General features: G+C 36.9%; 1 protein-coding gene across 2 annotated transcripts in view; it reads right to left on the minus strand.

Moving 5' to 3' along the window:
• Positions 1-18,892, minus strand: part of pbx1b (pre-B-cell leukemia homeobox 1b) — a 116,928-nt gene that overhangs the window by 11,369 nt on the left and 86,667 nt on the right. The window contains exons 4-7 of one of the 2 annotated variants that reach the window (XM_079841135.1): positions 8,250-8,440; positions 5,931-6,066; positions 3,170-3,329; positions 395-507 (exon numbers count right to left, since the gene is read on the minus strand). In XM_079841135.1, the coding sequence (XP_079697261.1) occupies positions 395-507; positions 3,170-3,329; positions 5,931-6,066; positions 8,250-8,440 (600 nt within the window). The remainder of the gene's footprint in view (positions 1-394; positions 508-3,169; positions 3,330-5,930; positions 6,067-8,249; positions 8,441-18,892) is intronic. The other variant, XM_079841136.1, reaches the window with a different exon arrangement.

An 18,892-nucleotide genomic window follows, 5' to 3' on the forward strand; every position in this document is an offset into this window, starting at 1 on the left:
CTTTGCACCTACATGTCAACTCACTCTCATTAAAGTATTAGTAGAATGTCTGCTTAATATCTGCTAACACTTTATTTTAATGGTCCTCCAACAGACATTCAACTGATAGCAACTAAGTAACTTTGGAAATACATGTCGACTTGTTCTACTAACCTGAACCCCTTATTCTACTAACACTAACCCTACCCCTATCCGTCTACTAATACTACAGAGTTAGTTGAGATGTAGTTGTAACGCTGCTTATAGTCAACAGAATGTCTAAAGGGGACCATCAAAATAAAGTATAACCAAAAAACACACACACACGCACTAGAAACTATGATCATGTTGCTGTACAACCCCGTGACATGCGCTGCAGTGTGTGTGTTCCTGTAGTGATTTATTGGCACTATACCTGTGACTGCACATTGGCTCCCACCTGAGAGCCCTGGTACGAGTCCCCGTTCAGAGACTGAACACTCATAAACAAATCGCCAGAGTTTGACATGCTAAAAGAGCCAGCAGAACCTGAGAGGTGCACAAACATGACAGAGAGAGACAGAATAAGCCAGAGAAGATGAGTTTGAAAAATTCCAAAGAGCAGAAATGCAGAGTTAATTTTAGATAAGCTTTAAGATCATAAAGCAGCCCGTGAAGAAGACAAAGAATTGTTGCAAAGCAGGAGAGATTGAGCTAGCAGCAAGAGAAAGCTCGACGCCACAGATAATAGCTCAGATTTGTGCGAGTTTGATTTTTCATTTTTCATTGCAAAGCATGTTCCAAAACAATTGACCTATTATAGATGCCATTTTGAACTCGCTATGTATGTAAAGTCTGTTCTATAATACAGTATATATGCTGAGACATCATTTGAATCTCATTTTATTTCTATCATCTGACTACATATTTTCGTGTGAAACAGATCTTTGCACTGAGAACAAACAAAAAAAACTTTTACAACACATCATATGTGTAACTTTTTTTTTGTTTTTGTTTTTGGAAATGGACAATACCAACTGTGGGGTCAGTAAGATTTTTTTTTTTTTTGACAGAAATTAATACTTTAATGTGGCACATTAAATTGATCAAATGTCACAATAAAGACTTTTATAATATCACAAAATATTCTATTTGAAATAAAAAAAAAATCATACTTTCTATTCATCAAAGAATCCTGAAATTTTTTTCACGATTTCCACAAAAATGAAGCCCCAAAATTGTCAAAATTTTTAATAAATATTAAATGTTTCTTGAGCAGCAAATCAGCATATTAGAATGATTTCTGAAGGATCATGTGACACCGAAGACTGGAATAATGATGATAAATTCAGCTTTGATCACAGGAATAAATTACATTTTACTATGTATTCACATAGAAAACAGCTATTTTAAATTCTAATAATATTTCACAATATTATATTTTTATTACTGTATTTTTAATCACATAAATGCAGCCTTGAGAAAAGAAAAAAAAAATATCTTACCGACCCCAAACTTTTGAACAGTAGTGTATTTTTTTTATTAAAGATGCAATATGTAACTTTTCCGTCCGCTAGAGGTCGCCTATGCAAAACAAAGGCATAGTTTAATGACGCCAAGTTTGAGCGCAGAATCTTGGGACATGTGGTCTTCACCTCACAGCCGGTGGAAAGGAATTGGGATAGGACACATGTTGATGGATGCGATTATTAACGTTACTGTAGTATGAAGCAGAGCAGGAGCGAGTGTTGTGTGAGCTGAGCAAGGTCGCTGGAGCGATTGTTAATGAGATGAACGCAACACACGCCTCGCGAGCAGCTGGACTTTTATTATGCCACAGTCGCCGCCGTCATTTACGCTTTTCCGGTCATGAGGTAACGTAGCTCTGTCTATCATATTAGGGTGCTTTCACACTAGCAGTTTTGGTGCGCACCCGGGTTCGATTGATGTCAGAGTTCGCTACGTTTGGATGATGTGAACGCGGTCTTCCGAACTCGGGTGCGCACCCGCGAACCGTACCAGAGTCCGCTTAAAAAGGGTGGTCTGGGGTACGGTTCATGTGAACTCCGGTACGGTTCGCTGCTGATGTGAACGCAATTATACTAAATCGCGGAAGTGAACCGCTATTAATGACGTATGATTTGATAAAAATGTGTGTTTGTGTGTGTTTCACTCATTTTCCTGACGAGCATGACTGATATACTGCAAGCAGACAGCTGTAAATCTAATTTCTGCTCGTCTTCAGCGTTTTTTAGAGCATTTGCAGTACATTTTGCGGCATATAGACGCAAGTGCCATTACGTACTGCAGCTTTAGAAATAAAACCAACAGTTAAAAAACTAAAATATAAAAGTGAGGTGAGCAACACTATGCATTTCTATACCGCCTTCACGCTCGCTGTCGTTACTAAGCAACCGGGTAAACAGCTGCTGCTTTGATGACGCAAACGCACCCCAGGTCGGAACCAAATAATATAATATGAACACAGTCCAGCGGGGGCAAGGGGAGGGGGGAGCAATCGAACTCGGGTTCGGTCCAGGCAATCGAACCAAGTGTGAAATCACCCATAGATACATCTGAATGTGTTGAAAATGATGTTATGACATTACTCTGTGCGTTCGTTCGGCGGCTGCTATGACACTTGTTCACACTGCAGTGAGAGTAAAGCGTTTTTGCAAAATAAAAGCGGAAACCGAGGGTAACGCAGATATGACGCAATCGACAGGCGACTTCCTCACACGTCCCGGTTCCTTGGTTAAAATAGAAATTTTCTCACAATTTACAAATAGTTGGAAACATTTGGGATATTGTAAGTACTGAACTGAACAAAATATATAACACTAGCCTAGTGGTTTTTGGATATTTTACTGAAACATTTTTACATAATGCACCTTTAATTTATCAGCTGAAGGATTGATGCCCCTCAGTACGATATTTTGAACAGACTGTCACAGTCTTATTTTCATTTGTGTAGAATTAACTCTCCCTTTAGTCTATAGTCACATGTTCTCATGGCTTTAATGGAACACAAAGCGCTTGTTTTTAGCTAGACAAGTCCTTCGAGTTACACAAAGTGAACTAATGAGACAGGAGCAGGACATGTTGTGATCCGTACAGCACTTGTCTTGTTTCAAGTGAAAACATATCAAATATTTATAGTCCTGCGTCTCATCAGGAATCATGGAAATCGGTGTAGAGTTTATGATCTCACCTGCTGAGTTTGGAGTGGACGGGGAATTGGCCTGGCTGCCGTGTGCGGACACATTCGCAGCGGTCACGGCTGTTCTGGCGGCGTACATGTTGGCTTCTTCCTGGAATTTTCCGATGTTCTTCTTATATCGGATTCGTTTGTTTCCGAACCAGTTGGACACCTGCCCGCAAAAACATCATAAACGACATGTGATTTCCAACAGTATCCTCTTGAACCCCAAGGGTACATATCATGAAGGAATATTAAAAATAAACAGGATTTTAGACATGGCAGTCACACATTACAATCAAATTCATACATTATACTACCGTTCAAAAGTTTGGGGTCGGTAAGATTTCTTTATGTTTTTGAGAGAAGTCTCTTCTGCTCACTAAGGCCGCAGTAAAACAGAACATTTTGTAAAATATTATTTCAATCGTTAATATGTTTTCAAATATAATTTATTCCTGTGACCAAAGCTGAATTTTCAGCATCATTACTCCAGTCTTCAGTGTCATATGATCCTTCAGAAATCATTCTAATATGATTTGCTGCTCAAGAAACATTTATGATTATTATCAATCTTGAATACGGTTGTGCTGCTTCATATTTTTGTTAAAACTGATTTTCCAGGAATCTTTGATGAATAGAAAGCATTTATGTGAGATACAAATTGGTTAAACTTTATTTTACAGTGTCCTTGTTACACGTTACGTGTTTCTATAGTAAATTACTATAAATGATGCATAACGCAACTAACCCTAAACCAAACCTAATCCTAACCCTATAGTAAGAACATTAATTCATTTTAAAGTTAATTCATATTTATATCTTATCTATATAATATCTCTATATAATAATTAATATCTTAAATGTACTTAAATGGATAATTACACTGTTAACTTTATTTTAAGGTTTCACTGTTACAGTTGAATTATTATATTTAAGTACTGAGTAATATTAATGAACAAAATGCACTTACTATAGGGTTAGGGTAGGATTAGGGTTTGGTTGAGGGTTAGTTGCATGTAATTTTGCATAATTTACTGTTATTACATGGTAAGTAAATGCAACTTATGTAACAAGGACACTGTAAAATAAAGTGTTACCAAATAAAGTGTAACCTAAAAATCTTTTGTAACATTATAAATGTCTCTACTGTCTGTCACTTTTGTTCAATTTAATGCATCCTTGCTGAATAAAAGTATTAATTTCTTTCAAAAAGTCTTACTGACCCCAAACTTTTGAATGGCAGTGTATGATGCAATGCACTCACATGTAAATGCTCAATTTGTAACTTTATTTGCTCTAGCTACTAAAATACTTTTATTCACAAAATGACAACTTATTAAACTTAATGACAACTTATTAAACATGAAAACATAATAATAAAAAAATTAAACTAAAGCAAGTACCCAATGCATAATGGGTATGCTAGCATAACATTCCAAACATATCAAGTTATGCGTTTATTGCTGCCTTCAAATCATTTCCATCATAAGCACACTTGAATGCGCCATCCAAGATGTTCATGTCTTTCTTTCTTCAGTCGAAAAGAAATTACATTTTTTGAGGAAAACATTTCAGGATTTTTCTCCACACAATGGACTTCAATGGCAACCAAAATGTTGAAGGTCCAAATCAATGCAGTTTCAAAGGGCCAAAGGGCTTCGATCCCAGCTGAGGAATAGGGTCTTATGTAGCGAAACCATCTGCTAAAAATCTTGGAAAAAATCCTGGAATGTTTTCCTCAAAAACGTCATTTCTGTTCGACTGAAGAAAGAAAGACATGAACATCTTGGATGAGATGGGGTGAGTAAATTATCAGGAAATCTTCATTTTAAAGTGAACTAATCCTTTAATGTACATCCTTTGCTAAAAAAAAAAACATTTGCACGATTGCTAAAACATATTCCATGTCGATTTGATTATAACGGCATATTTCGATCCCAGAGTTGCAACTAAATGCAACAGCCCTGGTTGATGTCACAACAATGATGGATGTTATGGACAGGACTTGTGATGGCCACAAGGACAGAGGTCTAACCACGATGGACACACACACTAACACTAACATCAGAATAAAACGATCACTTATACCAATCTCAGTATGTCAGTGTGTGCTGGCAGCAATGATCACAGCGCACACTGACAGCAATCACTCAACACACACACACTAACGCCCATTACTGCTAATACACCAGCGGATGAGGCTCTGTGCTAATGATAAACACCATTACGATGAAAAGCTAATCAATCCTGCGGCTAAGCTTCCCGTTCCCGCGAGAGGCTAAAGGTGTTTCTATATTACAAACGGCGCTGCGGTCATCACTCATCCCCGCGAGCCTGACTGAAAACCAGGCCTAAATGCATCATACAATCATTTCAGCTAAATTTATTAAATAGTTTAGAATGCATTACGCATTTAGCGCAGAAGATGAAAAATGCTAAGAGGCATGCGGTGCCATGCCGCAAATGATTTTGTTTTCGAGTTGCATGAGGTTGAACTCACGTGAGTATTGCTGATAGATTTCACATGCAAAACAGGTGGAAACAAACATGGGCTGTGTCTCAACATCTAGTGAGCTGCCTGCCTAGATGGCATGTTTGGACACCATTGGAAAGCGTGCGATAGTAATCCTACGGTATTCGTTTGAAATCACACGGTATAGGAATATGATGAACATTCAGAACCATGCTACACTGAATAGAAAAGAGGCATGATATCACTATCACTGAACTGTGATAATATTTGGGGAGTTAAATAATGACTGGATCGTACCTGGGAGACCGTGATCGAACATTTCTTGGCCAGCTCCTCTTTGGCCTCTTCGCTGGGATACGGGTTACTGAGATGAGAGTAGAAATATTCATTCAGGATCTCTGTGGCCTGTTTGTTGAAGTTTCGTCTTTTCCTCCTGTGCAGACAGAGAGAGCGACAGACTGATCAGATGTGGACATCTTAACAGAACTTGTGTGAATTTGTTTTGTTGCATCATTTCTCTTACTGTGCGCCTGTAATAGCATATCTGTGCATATGCAATTCAGTTTATTATTACATACATCATTTCTGTTTATTTGTTATTGTGTGTACCTTGTATTGTATTGTATTATATTAAATGATATTGCCTATTTTTATCATTCCTTTATCCCTATATATGTCTGTACTTATTTTTCAGCAATGGAAGCTTCACCAAGACATTCCTTGTGTGCATAAACATACTTGGCATTAAAGTTCCTTCTGATTCTAATGTTTTGTGCCAAACGTTCTGGTAAATATGGAGAAATTAACCGCCGTTGGCCATGTGCACTTAAGTGACCCATTGCTTTAAGAGATTTAGAGACACAAACCACATGCTTTTGATGCTGTGATAATTATTCATTGTGTGATAAAGTAGTACAATTGAAACAAATTGGATAAAAAAAGAAACCTACTGTAGCATGAAAAGTACCAGAAAAAAAAACGTGATTATTCAAACCAGTTACCAAAGTTACTTTAGGAAAAATTATACAACACATATTTTTTTAGTGCTTTGACTAATCTAACTCGAAAAAATAAAAGTTTGTGTATATATATATATATATATATATATATATATATATATATATATATACATATACATATACATACATACACACACACACACACACACACACGCACACACGCGCACACACGCACACACAGGCACACACAGGCACACACAGGCACACACAGGCACACACAGACACACACAGACACACACACACACACACATTACACATATGTATAAACACACAACTAGATGCAATTAATTGTCAAAGTATAAATATTTGTAAATATGTGTATATGGATGTATGTATGTATGAATGTATGTATGTATATATTAGTGCTGTAAAATAGATTAATCGCATCTAACATAAACATTTTTGTTTATATGATATATTTGTGTATATATATATTATTATATTTATATATTATATATATATATATATATATATATATATATATATATATATATATGTATGTGTATATAAATATAAATATAATAATATATACCCTCATATATATAATTGCGATTAACCAATTTGACAGCATTAATTTGACAGCAATTTTTCTCCTTTTATTTATGGGGAATATACAGTAAATTGATCAATGATTGCATACCAAATAACTAGCCCTCTACTGAATATGCAACCCTGTTACCTATTTATTTTACTTTATTGTTTTTCAATGTTTATTGGAAAATAACAAAACTGCTGATTAATCTCAATCCCAAACGGTAACATGAAATACATCAAATACATGAAACATGACATTTAATATTTAGTTTGACCCCCTGAGTTTGACAACTTAAGAAAATAAGAAAGATAAACTGTCTTCCGCATACTCCTGGAAAGTGCCAAATGAATTCAAACGTGCAAAGACAAATTGTGCAGGCAGATGGAAAAGAGGAATAAAGCAGACCGCACACATACTCCAAAGAGAAGAGCTTTAAAACGACAGTAAATTGAGCTTTCGGTGCCAATGACTTCTACCTCCTCTCGGCATCACTCATCTGTGGGTGAAGAGTGTGCGATTGGAGCTCGTCTCAGGGGGCTTTACATATGCAGCACTGAAGGGCCGGAACAGAGGGTGAGCCGATTTCCTCCCCAAAACCCCTCTTCACAAAATGCAAATGAGCACAGCATGGTCTCAGCCGAAGAGAGGATTAATCAGAGGAACTGAGCATGCTCCAAAGAGACAGAGAATGGATTCGGAGTGCTGGAAGGAAACATGAAGCTCATTTAAATGTTATGCCTCCGACTCCAGGCTTCCAGTGCGATTTATCCGCAAAGAAATGTATGCAAATCCCAGGCACGTTTCAAAGAGAACAAGCGATTACACTGAGAAAGGGATGGACTCAACACGGCAAAGCGTGTGTGGGTTTGGATGTGGCCCTGAAAGCGCAAGTCTGGGGCCTCGACTCCCCCGGGAAGGATCAGGAACGGGAAAACGCATGTGCAAATCTGTGCAAATAAACTGCAGGAGCGTTTGTTTACATGGAATACATGGGCTTAGCGCTTAGAGCGCGAGGAAAAGAATGAGAACAAATGCGGCGGAAAAGCAACGACACGCACTGACCTGGCGTCGAGGAAGCGGGATCGCAGGATCATGACGGCCTCGCAGGTGCTCTGCTTGAGCTGCATCTGGATGGAGCTGAACTTGCGGTGGATGATGCCGACCATGCGCTCGATCTCTTTGGGCGAGATGGGCCGCGTGCGAGACTGTTCCCTCAGCAGGTTCATCACATGGGTCGTGAACTCATTACACGCCTGGAAAGAGGCAAACGGAGACAGATGCATGTTACCATAAGTTAAAATGACAACTATCACATATATATTTATATACACATAGTACTGGCCAAAAGTAAATGTCCAGGGGGGATGGCCGTACAAGTTCTAATAAACCATCAAAATATGAGAATAATATTTTATATATTTGAAATATTTGAAATATGAGGAAAGCACAGAACACTAAACTCAGTAAAGCTATTTATCTCATAAAATTATTTGGTAAAAAAAAAAAGGCAAACTATAGCCACAGTTTTATTTTACTATGCAAAAATAAATGCACAGAAAAACAAAAAGTTCACAGGAAAAAAAATTGACTACTACATTAACAGTTATTAATATTTTGTTGGTTCTCTCTTGTTTGTGCATGTGTTCATAATTTCTTTGTTTCACAGCCTGGCTGAAAATATTATGGCCACACAATTTGTCATGTTTCATTGTGTTATCATCACAGATATAACTATTCACTCCCAGCACAAATACGTAATATGAATGAATAGGGAAAACATCACTTTTGGCCACTACTATATATACTTTTGGCAACTATATATATATATATATATATATATATATATATAGAATATGGCCAAAAATATATATACAGTAGTGGTCAACTGTCACCAAGACAAATTGCTTGTGTGTGTAAACATACTTGTCAATAAAACTCATTCTGATTCAGATTTTTTTTATTTTTACTGAGATCAGTAAGGACATTTATTGAAACTAAGCTACAAAACTGACTTGTTCAGTAATTATATGCTATGACATAACTGTGAGCTCATTAACATATGACAGCCCACATTTACATATCAACAACAATTCAGTATTAGGCAACTTTTACAGCAGTAACTCTTTGTCACTCATTTTACAAGTGAAGAGGTTAGCCAATCACAACACAGCTCATTTACATACAGAAGCAACAGTCTGTATAATTCCAATGGTCCGAGCAGATGAACAAAGGTTAAAAAAGCCGTGACTAACTTTATTTTATTTAAAAAAAGATTATTTAAATTTAAAGTGTTCAAACTTTCTAAGCATGGTTCTATTGTACGCCAAAGGGTCAGTAAGAGTTTTTTTTTAATAAATTAATAAGTTTATTCAGCAAGGACACATTACATTGATCAAAAGTGACTGTAAAGACATTTAAAATGTTACAAAAGATTTCTATTGCAAATAAATGCTGTTTGAGCTGTCTATTCATCAAAGAATCCTGAAAAAGAAATTCCACAAAAAATATGAAGCAGCACAACTGTTTTCAACATTGATAATAATCAGAAATGTTTCTTGAGCAGTGACACTGATGACTGGAGTAATGATGCTGAAAATTCTGCTTTGATCAGAGGAATAAATTACATTTGAAAGCATATTAACGATTGTAATAAAATTGCACAATATTTCAGTTTTTACTGTATTTTTTTTTTTTAAATAAATGCCACCTTGATGAGCATAAAAGACTGTCAAACTCATTAAAAAATCTTATGAAAATTCAGCTTTGACCAAAGGAATACATTTTACAATATATTCATTTGAAATTATTTGAAATCCTAAGCGTCCCATCATACACCCGACAAAATGCGACGTCAGGCGCGACGCAAGTGTTTTTTGCTAGTTTCAGTCTAATGCAGTTATCATTTTCATGTCCTGCTCCACGTTTAAAAAGCAAATGCACTCGCGCCCATCTGTTCGCCCATGGGCGTGCTGGTCTGAAAACGAGGTGTGTTCAGACGCATTGTTGGCGCGCTGCTATTTTGATAAACTGAAAACGACTGCGGCAGCGACCAACAAAAACCTGGTCTAAAGTCAATCGCGCAGTGTTTTTTGTGTTATTTAAAGGGTGTTTAGTAATATGTGCCTATAGGCGAGTGCACAATGCATGTACACTCTGCTTATTACACACACAGGGATATTAAAGGGACATGGCAAATATTAAAAATAAAAGGATTCCTCTCTGGAGAAGTGTTCAGTCTTTTCTCTCGCAAATAGCGAATCCTCCATGGTGCAAGCGCAACTGGCTTTTAAAGGGAATGGGAGATGAGACTATGATTGGTTTATTGCACGTTAATCCCAAAACACACCCATGACTCATTAAAGGAACATGCCGACTTTTTGGGACTTGAGCTTATTCACAATGATATTACACAGCGCCTGAAAATAGTCCCCAGTAGAGCTGTGCGATATTGAAGAAAAATGCGATATCCTTGTTAAATAATGCGATATTCGATATGCGATACGATATTGCTTTAAGTGTGTAAAATCTATTTCTTTCCCCAACTGATATCTTTCACTTAGAGCATAACTGACTGTGTTTACATGGAATACTCATCAAGACAGCCATTTTGACATAACTGTGTGTATTTGACAGTTCGATTGTGTATCAAAAAAAAAGAACAGCTTGTGCGCACATTTCGTTGTGTGTGACAGACAGCAGACAGCGCGGGACTGCAAGGAGTTGTTTTTTGCAAGTTATTCCGTTTAATAACTCTTTTTGACGTCAAGCAAGTCACATAAGTAACAGTCGTGTGCCCAGTCTATTCTCTGCTATATGCGTCAACCTGAAACGTACACTTTTCACAATGTTGAAGTAGCCTATTAAAATCATTCAGATATTGCGTACCCTTGCGATATGCATATTGCGATATGTACATTTGCGATATTTCGATAACTCCGATATATTGTGCAGCCCTAGTGTGTAAGCAGGTTGTCACGTTGGTTATGTTGACGGAAGTTAGCCTATTTTCAGACGCTGTGTAATATCATTGCGCATTCCTTGATCATTATGCAGGAATGAGAGTATAGTTCCTAGACATATAGGTCTAGAAAACGCCACTTGTAACTAGTAAAAGTAGATCCGTACACGCCCTAAGTGCATCTGCGCCTTGCGCTTCAGACCATGCGCTCAGATCGTTAAAATACGGCCTTAATATTTCACAATATTACTGTTTTTATCAGCAAATATCAGCCATAATAACAAACATAATTATATCTATTTTTAATGTCAGTATCTCTGCATTCATATTCCAGATCCACGTGTGAATCCTGAATGAAGATTAAGATTATGCTAGAGAATGTGGATGCTGTCTAATCTAGTGATGTCCATAAAAACTCATCCATCTCTAGAGCCCTCATTCCTCCAGAGCAGATCCTTTAGAGTTCATTAATCACGCATAAATATGAGTCGTTACGCTTTCAATATTGTGACTTAATTCTGAAATGGCCTCATTGGCGTGAGGTTCTCATTACTCACAGAGAGACACAAACAGATGAGCAAGAGAGCAGAGCGTGTCAGGAGAACCGGGGCTCATGGGAAGACGACAACAGCAGTTACAGAACGGATGATGAAGGACGATTTGGGTCTTGTGCTGGGTGGTCCGTGTGTGTTTGTGGTCCTCTATGACAGCTATGAATGTGCTTTTGTGAACAAACACACAGAGGACACCTGGCCCTGTCCCAGAATGCATTTCAGTATATCACCTCTCCTATGTCGCGACCGTTCATCATCACGGATGGATCTACTGTCCGACCACGCTGAGAGCCGGTAACGCAGGGACTGATACTCTCACTTAAACATGAATGATACTCATGATGATGTTGATGCTTTAACCACTCAAATCCTGAGCAACTAACAACCTCTTTACACACAACCCAGATCCACACACATTTCAACTAATGGATTTGTTTTAAGTAATAAAAGAAAAATATTCTAAACATAAAGTTCAATTTCAAGCCATTGGGTATTATAATTTTTTTTTGGGGATATAAATCAAAATGATCATCATCTGAAACGTGCTGCTTCTTATATTCCAAAGCAAATTATATAATGCAATAAACGTCAAGCACGCAAAACATTAATAATTTGTATTCGCGTCGAATGAAAGAGGTACGTGAGCTCAAGTTTATTTGTATTGCGCATTTCCCACACGCCGGTAGTTTCAGTTTCGCTTTAAATAAAATTTGTTTAGGCTTGGCATTTATGATAAATGTCGTTTATCACAAATGACATGTTTTATACTTTCAGTTTTCAATCATGTTCTGTTCTGAATACCGTTAAACATAAAGGATTTGTTATGGAATGAGGGGAATGTTTACAGTAATGCTTGTAAAATTTTAACGATCTAAGCGCTTGGTCCGAATCCATTTTTGCTAGTTTAACGACGGGTAAAATGGTTGCAGCACCAGGCACATGGTATAAAAGGGTTGTCCCTAGTCTCTTAATGAGTCATGGGTGTGTTTTTGGGCGTAACGTGCATTAAACCAATCAGAGTCTCATCTCCCATTCCCTTTATAAGCCAGTTGCGCTTGCACCATGGCGGAATTTGCGAGCGGAAAGACTGAACGCTTCTCCAGAGAGGAATCCTTTTATTTTTAATATTTAAAAATGTTTGTGTGCTGCTGCGCATCCCTGTGTGTGTAATAAGCAGAGTGTACGCACGTTTTGCTCCCGCCTACAGGCGCATATTACTAACACACCCTTTAAATAACACAAAAAATACTGCTCTATTGACTTTAGACCAGGTTTTTGTTGGTCAGTGATGCAGTCGTTTTCAGTTCCTCAAAATAGCAACGCTCCAACAATGCGCCTGAACACACCTTGTTTTCAGACCAGCTTAGCGCTTGTATTGTATAATATTGAATAACATAAAAAAGTTGAAAATTGCTTAAATTATTTTGATGAGTTAAAGCAGTGTAAAAACTTCTGTTGTCATAACTTATTAATCATCTATTTTTTTCACAGTGCATGTGCAACTTATTTTCCGGAAAATACAGTATTTTAAAGCATAACTAGAAATAATTATATTCACAATGAAAAATTCCAGGACTTTCTAAGATTTTATTAACAGGGTGGAGAAGCAAGAACCGTTTAATAAAAATACCAGAACCCAGGGTCATTGTTATTATTGTTAATTAAAACGAAAACTATTGGTAATACTTTACAATAAGGTGTTATTAGTTAACTACTTCAGTTAACATGAACTAAGAATGAATAAATGCTGAAGTTTTGTTCATTCTTAGTTCATGTTATTTTTAACATTTGCTAAGGCATTATTAAAATCACAAGTTGTATTTGTTAACATTAGTTAATGCACTGTGAAGTAACATGAACAAACAAAGAACAGCTGGATTTTGATCAACATTAACAAAGTTTAAAGCTACACTGTGTGATATTTTCCCCCATCTAGCGGTTAAAATTTATATGACCATCCAGTGAATATTAGTTTCTCTTCCTATCAATTCCGATTTCGTTTTAACTCCTACGGTGGCCGATTTAGTCCAAGATTAATATGGCTTCCAGTTCGACCTCGTCCACATTCGACACGGTGCCATTGAGTGTTAAAACGCGAAAGGCGAAGCTTGAATTTACGGGTATGTCCCTCTTTGGCTAATGTACTTTCAAGATGGAGGGGCAAAATGGCGACCCGCATTCGAACCCCTTACCCGTATGTATTTTCAATGGCATATTATAAACTTACAAGAATACTTTATTACTTGAAAGAAGTAAATATACATTAATGAGCACATATATTTTTGAAAGAACTAAGTGTTTTTAGCTAAGAATAAACTAAAAAAGTTACACAGTGTAGCTTTAATAAATACAGTAATAAGGTAACACTTTATTTTACAGTGTCCTTGTTACACGTTATATGTACAACAGTACATTATGCATAATTACATGCCCCTAACCCTAAACCAAACCCTAATCCTATAGTAAGTGCATGTTATTATTTATTACTCAGAACTTAAATATATAATCACACTGTAACAACTGACACCTTAAAATAGTGTAACTGCTCATTGTTAACTCACGTTAGTTAATACATTAATTAATGTTAACAAATGAGACCTTAATGTAAAGTATTACGAACATTTCTGTTATTTGAAATAAAGCTGAAATAATTAATAGTTTACTTTTAATTTTATTACTAAACTGAAACATACAAATTAATTAAACCAAAATAGCAATATAATTAAGAACACAATGAAATTTAAAAAAATCTAACTAAAACTAACATGAGCTAAATATTAATAAAGATATGATACAACTACAAAAGCACTGGCAGAATCTAATGTTTTCGTGAAGATTTCTGTTATAGTTCAGATGAAGAACAGTATTTTCTGCATCTACAGCACCACAGCAATAGAAATGATGCTTCAGCAGAGCCGCGGTCTGAATCCAATGTGACGAGACAGAAAGACTCTGACGCTGTGAAATGATACAACAAGACAACAAATAGCCGAAGCGTCTTTCTGTTGCGCTGTCCTCTCCTGCTGCACGCAACCGCAAACATACACGAGCAGTGCAGTCTGATTCATCCACCAATGATGTCCTTTTGAATGAATCAAAGAAGGCTGAGAAATCTGCCTAGATCTCATGAGTAATTGGTTTGAATCGATCTAACGACTCAATGAATCAGTCCAAATGAACTGTTCTTAATAGAAACAATAACAAAACTCATTATATCATTCTAAAAACTAGCAATGGCTTAAATCAGCGGATCAGTGTCTAGTATTATTTATATACAATTCAACTTTTTACACTTTCGAGTTTTCATTTTAGTTACATTTGTAGTCATTTGAATAATAACTACTTCTGTTAAAATGAGTACTTTTAGTGCTGCAACTTAAACTGAACAAAAAACAAAAGGTTCTTCATCTAATATTTATATTTCTTGTTATTTCAGCTTTTTTACTACTTTTAGTTCATGATAATAACCCTACAGTGGATACAAGTTCCTTTAATAAAGAAAGCAGTTATAAATGGATAGTTCATCCAAAAATGAAAATTCTGTCATTATTTTCTCACCCTCAAGTTGTTCCAAACCTGTATTGTTCTGCTATACGCAAAGGAAGATATTTGGAAGAATGTTTGTAACCAAGCAGATCTCACCCCCAGTATTTTTTTAAGAGATCTGCTTACAAACATTCTTCCAAATATCTTTTGTGTTCAACAGAAGAAAGATACACAGTTTTGGAACAACTTGAGGGTGAGTAAATGATGATAGAATTTTCATTTTTGGGTGAACTATCCCTTTAAATATGCATCATAATAACTAAAAGAATAGGAGGAATCGTAAGCAGAATCATTAAAGTGCCCCTATTATGGTAAAATAGTTGTAAGTTGTAAAGCCGAACGTGCACGATAATAAATCAAGTTATTAGCTATGTTTCCATCCAAAGTTGCGTATATAATATAGGCGCAAAAATGCAATATCGCATAAAACATTTGCGAATAAAGCACAATTTCCATCCAGTCAAAGAGAACATAATCATCACTTCCTGATAAACTACCGCTAAAAAAATCACTAAGAAACATAGGAGAAGCTACCATATATAATAATTTTCGTATATAATAAATTATTTGTGTCTCAGAGTAACTTGTCGTGCGTCTCAATAAACTTTTTGTTTGGGAACGCAGTCATGTAAGACAGTTCTAGGAGGGAAATATACAGAGCGTCTTTGACAACAGACATCTGAATCACCAAAACAGCATTTCAGATATTTTGCAAACAATATTTTTGCGCTGGTTAGTTATGCTGTTACATTGCGAAAGTCACATGATTATTTTTTTTTATGCACATCAAGGAATTTATTGGATAAATGCGTATTTTAATCATAGTTTATGCGCATGTTTTCGTATCGGATAGCAAATTTATCCGACTCAAACGAGCGCATAAGTTTTTTATGCGCATTTTTTGAATTTATGCGCATCTTGGCATTTCCATTCAGCCTTTTTTGATGCAATATCCCAGAATGCGCATAAAAATAGGTGGATGGAAACATAGCTATTGTCTCTTAAAAGAAAGAATCGTTGCTGAACTGCCTAAACGAGTCGTCAGGAATTCGAATCCGACTTCCGTGACACCTATACATCACTGGATAACACACTGCCAGCAGCCATATCACCCTGTAGCCCAAGACTGGTTTCCCACTGAAGCTAAGCAGGGTTGAGGCTGGTTAGCACCTGGATGGCAAAACTATGTTGCTGCTGGAAGAGCTGTTAGTGAAGCCAGCAGGGGGCGCTCACCCTGTGGTCTGTGTGGATCCTAACACCCCAGTATAGCTATGGGGACACTATACTGTAACAAACACCATCCTTCATAGGAGACGTTAAACCGAGGTCCTGACTTTCTGTGGTCAATGAAAATCCCATAGCACTTCTCGTAAAGAGTAGGGGTGTAACCCCGGCATCCTGGCCAAATTCCCTCCATTGGCCTTTACCATCAATTTTCTTTCTAAACACTTCCATAGGATGAGAAGAGTCAGCGAGTCACATAATGTACCTCAAACTGAGTAGTGTATCACTGAGGAACGTCCTGCTCAAATCGTCCTTGCCAGTGTTTCATCAATGGACTCACGCTCGGATTGATACCGTAAAATCAACGTTATTGTAACTGTCTTTGCAGTGTGTACAACCACTGAGCTTTAGGAAGCCTTCAGAGCTGAAGTTCAGTTATGGTTATGGGTGTTTAGCTTCCGACAAGCGGTAGACCAATCACAACAGACTGAGCCATCTGGCCAATCAGAGCAGAGTAGCTCGCGGAAAGGAGGGATTTAGAGTCGTTTGAGAACCATTGAAAAATGTGATGTGCAATGTATATTATGAGAAAATGAAAGTGTCTTTTGACCTTTGATGCATGTAAACCTGTTATAGGAGACTCCGAAACAAAATTGAAACCTTTAAAATAGCACAATAGGAGCACTTTAAATTCCTTCCCTTTCCATTCGTATCTATATTTATTAACCACAACATTCCTGCGTGCTTCCCGGTTTTCCTTGAGCGTGGGAACGCCGGGCTGTCAGTGGCAGCCTCTGTGATGCATCTCAAACATTAAAACAGGAGGGTTGAAGAGCCTGCTTTCTGCCAGCAGAGCCCCACTGTAACCCTCCCTTCACCGACAGCATCTTAAACACGCTGTTCACATCATGATGTGATCTGACAGATTTTGGGATAGAAACGCTGCCTGCTGAGTTCCACTCACACACACACACACACACTGAAGTATGACATCGGCAGTCAAACAGATGTTGTACTAATCTAATTTATGAGATATTACAGTCAACATGAAATCAAATGAAACTGTTTACTTCAGTACACGTTGCTGGTGTTACTTCACACGAATCATCAGCGTATGCTATTCCGAATAAAATCTTAAATTTTTCATCAAAAAGCTAGTTTTGCGTATGTTCTAAGATGATTAAGATGTCTGTGAATTAATAGCATAGTTATTTAAGCATAGTTTACTTTATACTAGGGATGAAACGATTACCGGTTTCACAATAAACCACGATAAAATTTAATGACGGTTAATAATATCATTTAAAATTGTATTATCATTAAAACCGCGTGTGATTATCACGATTTTGAAAAGTCACAGTAAATCTTGTCGACGCTGTTTTTTGAATGAGAAGAAATGGCAGTGACAGCACTCTAAAAGGACCAAATCTGATATTTTGGCTTTTACAAAAGTCCTGAGAACACTGTAATAGGGGAAACACTTCAAATCTGCAAACCAAAGGCAAGTGGACTTTGACCTCACCAAAACTACTGGCAAATAATAACGTGAAATGAACAAACAAATTCAGACAAGACTAAGGTGACATTTAAGGGATAATCAGGGCTTGACATTAACAACCGCCATTTGCTGGTGTAACGTTATTTCGGCTGCACACTAGCCACTTTGGCGGTTGAACTTATTATAGTCTTCTCAAAAGCCATCTGTTATAATCACGTTGCGCATTATAACCAATCACACGTGTTTCTATTGAGTTTATGAATGCAATGTCTCAAAATCTCTGAACAACGAGTTTTGTTCAGAGCGCGCGCCACTCTCACTCGCTGAAATCTGCACTCAAAACATGCAATGTTCGCAGGAGATTCACTCATCATAACGTGGTTGACTGTTTCTGTTCTATTTCCACAGCGAACATAGTTTCAAACAAACAGCAGAACCACAGCGCATCTGATATGACTGGCATAAAGTTGGCGAATTTAGGGACCGTCTCTAAAGTTACATACAACATTGGTAACGTTATACGCGTTTCTGACTTCAATAGCATTTGAAGAGAATGACAGTCATAAAACTGACTGTAAAGTGTTCATCTAGGTGTCAGGTATGATGCACACCTTTTGATTTTAATAAAATAAACAGTCAAATCATGAAAATATGGATATGCATTATTTCCCTAGGATACTGTTTGGGCTCTTACACAAAATATGCTAGATTTAAATGCATCATAGCTGAACACTGATGAGAATATTGCTTGAGAATATATTTACAGAGATAATATTAGAGATTATATTTACACCAAATTATTATTATTTATGCGTTGCTATTGACGACGGCCATTATAAGGAAGTAAATCCCACAGAATAGAATATAGCTTTAAAAAGTGCAAAGAGCTGCTTTATTTATTTGTTGTTTGTTGAATTTCAAATAT

Source organism: Gobio gobio, assembly GCF_949357685.1.
Source record: "Gobio gobio genome assembly, chromosome: 17".
Taxonomy (NCBI): domain Eukaryota; kingdom Metazoa; phylum Chordata; class Actinopteri; order Cypriniformes; family Gobionidae; genus Gobio; species Gobio gobio.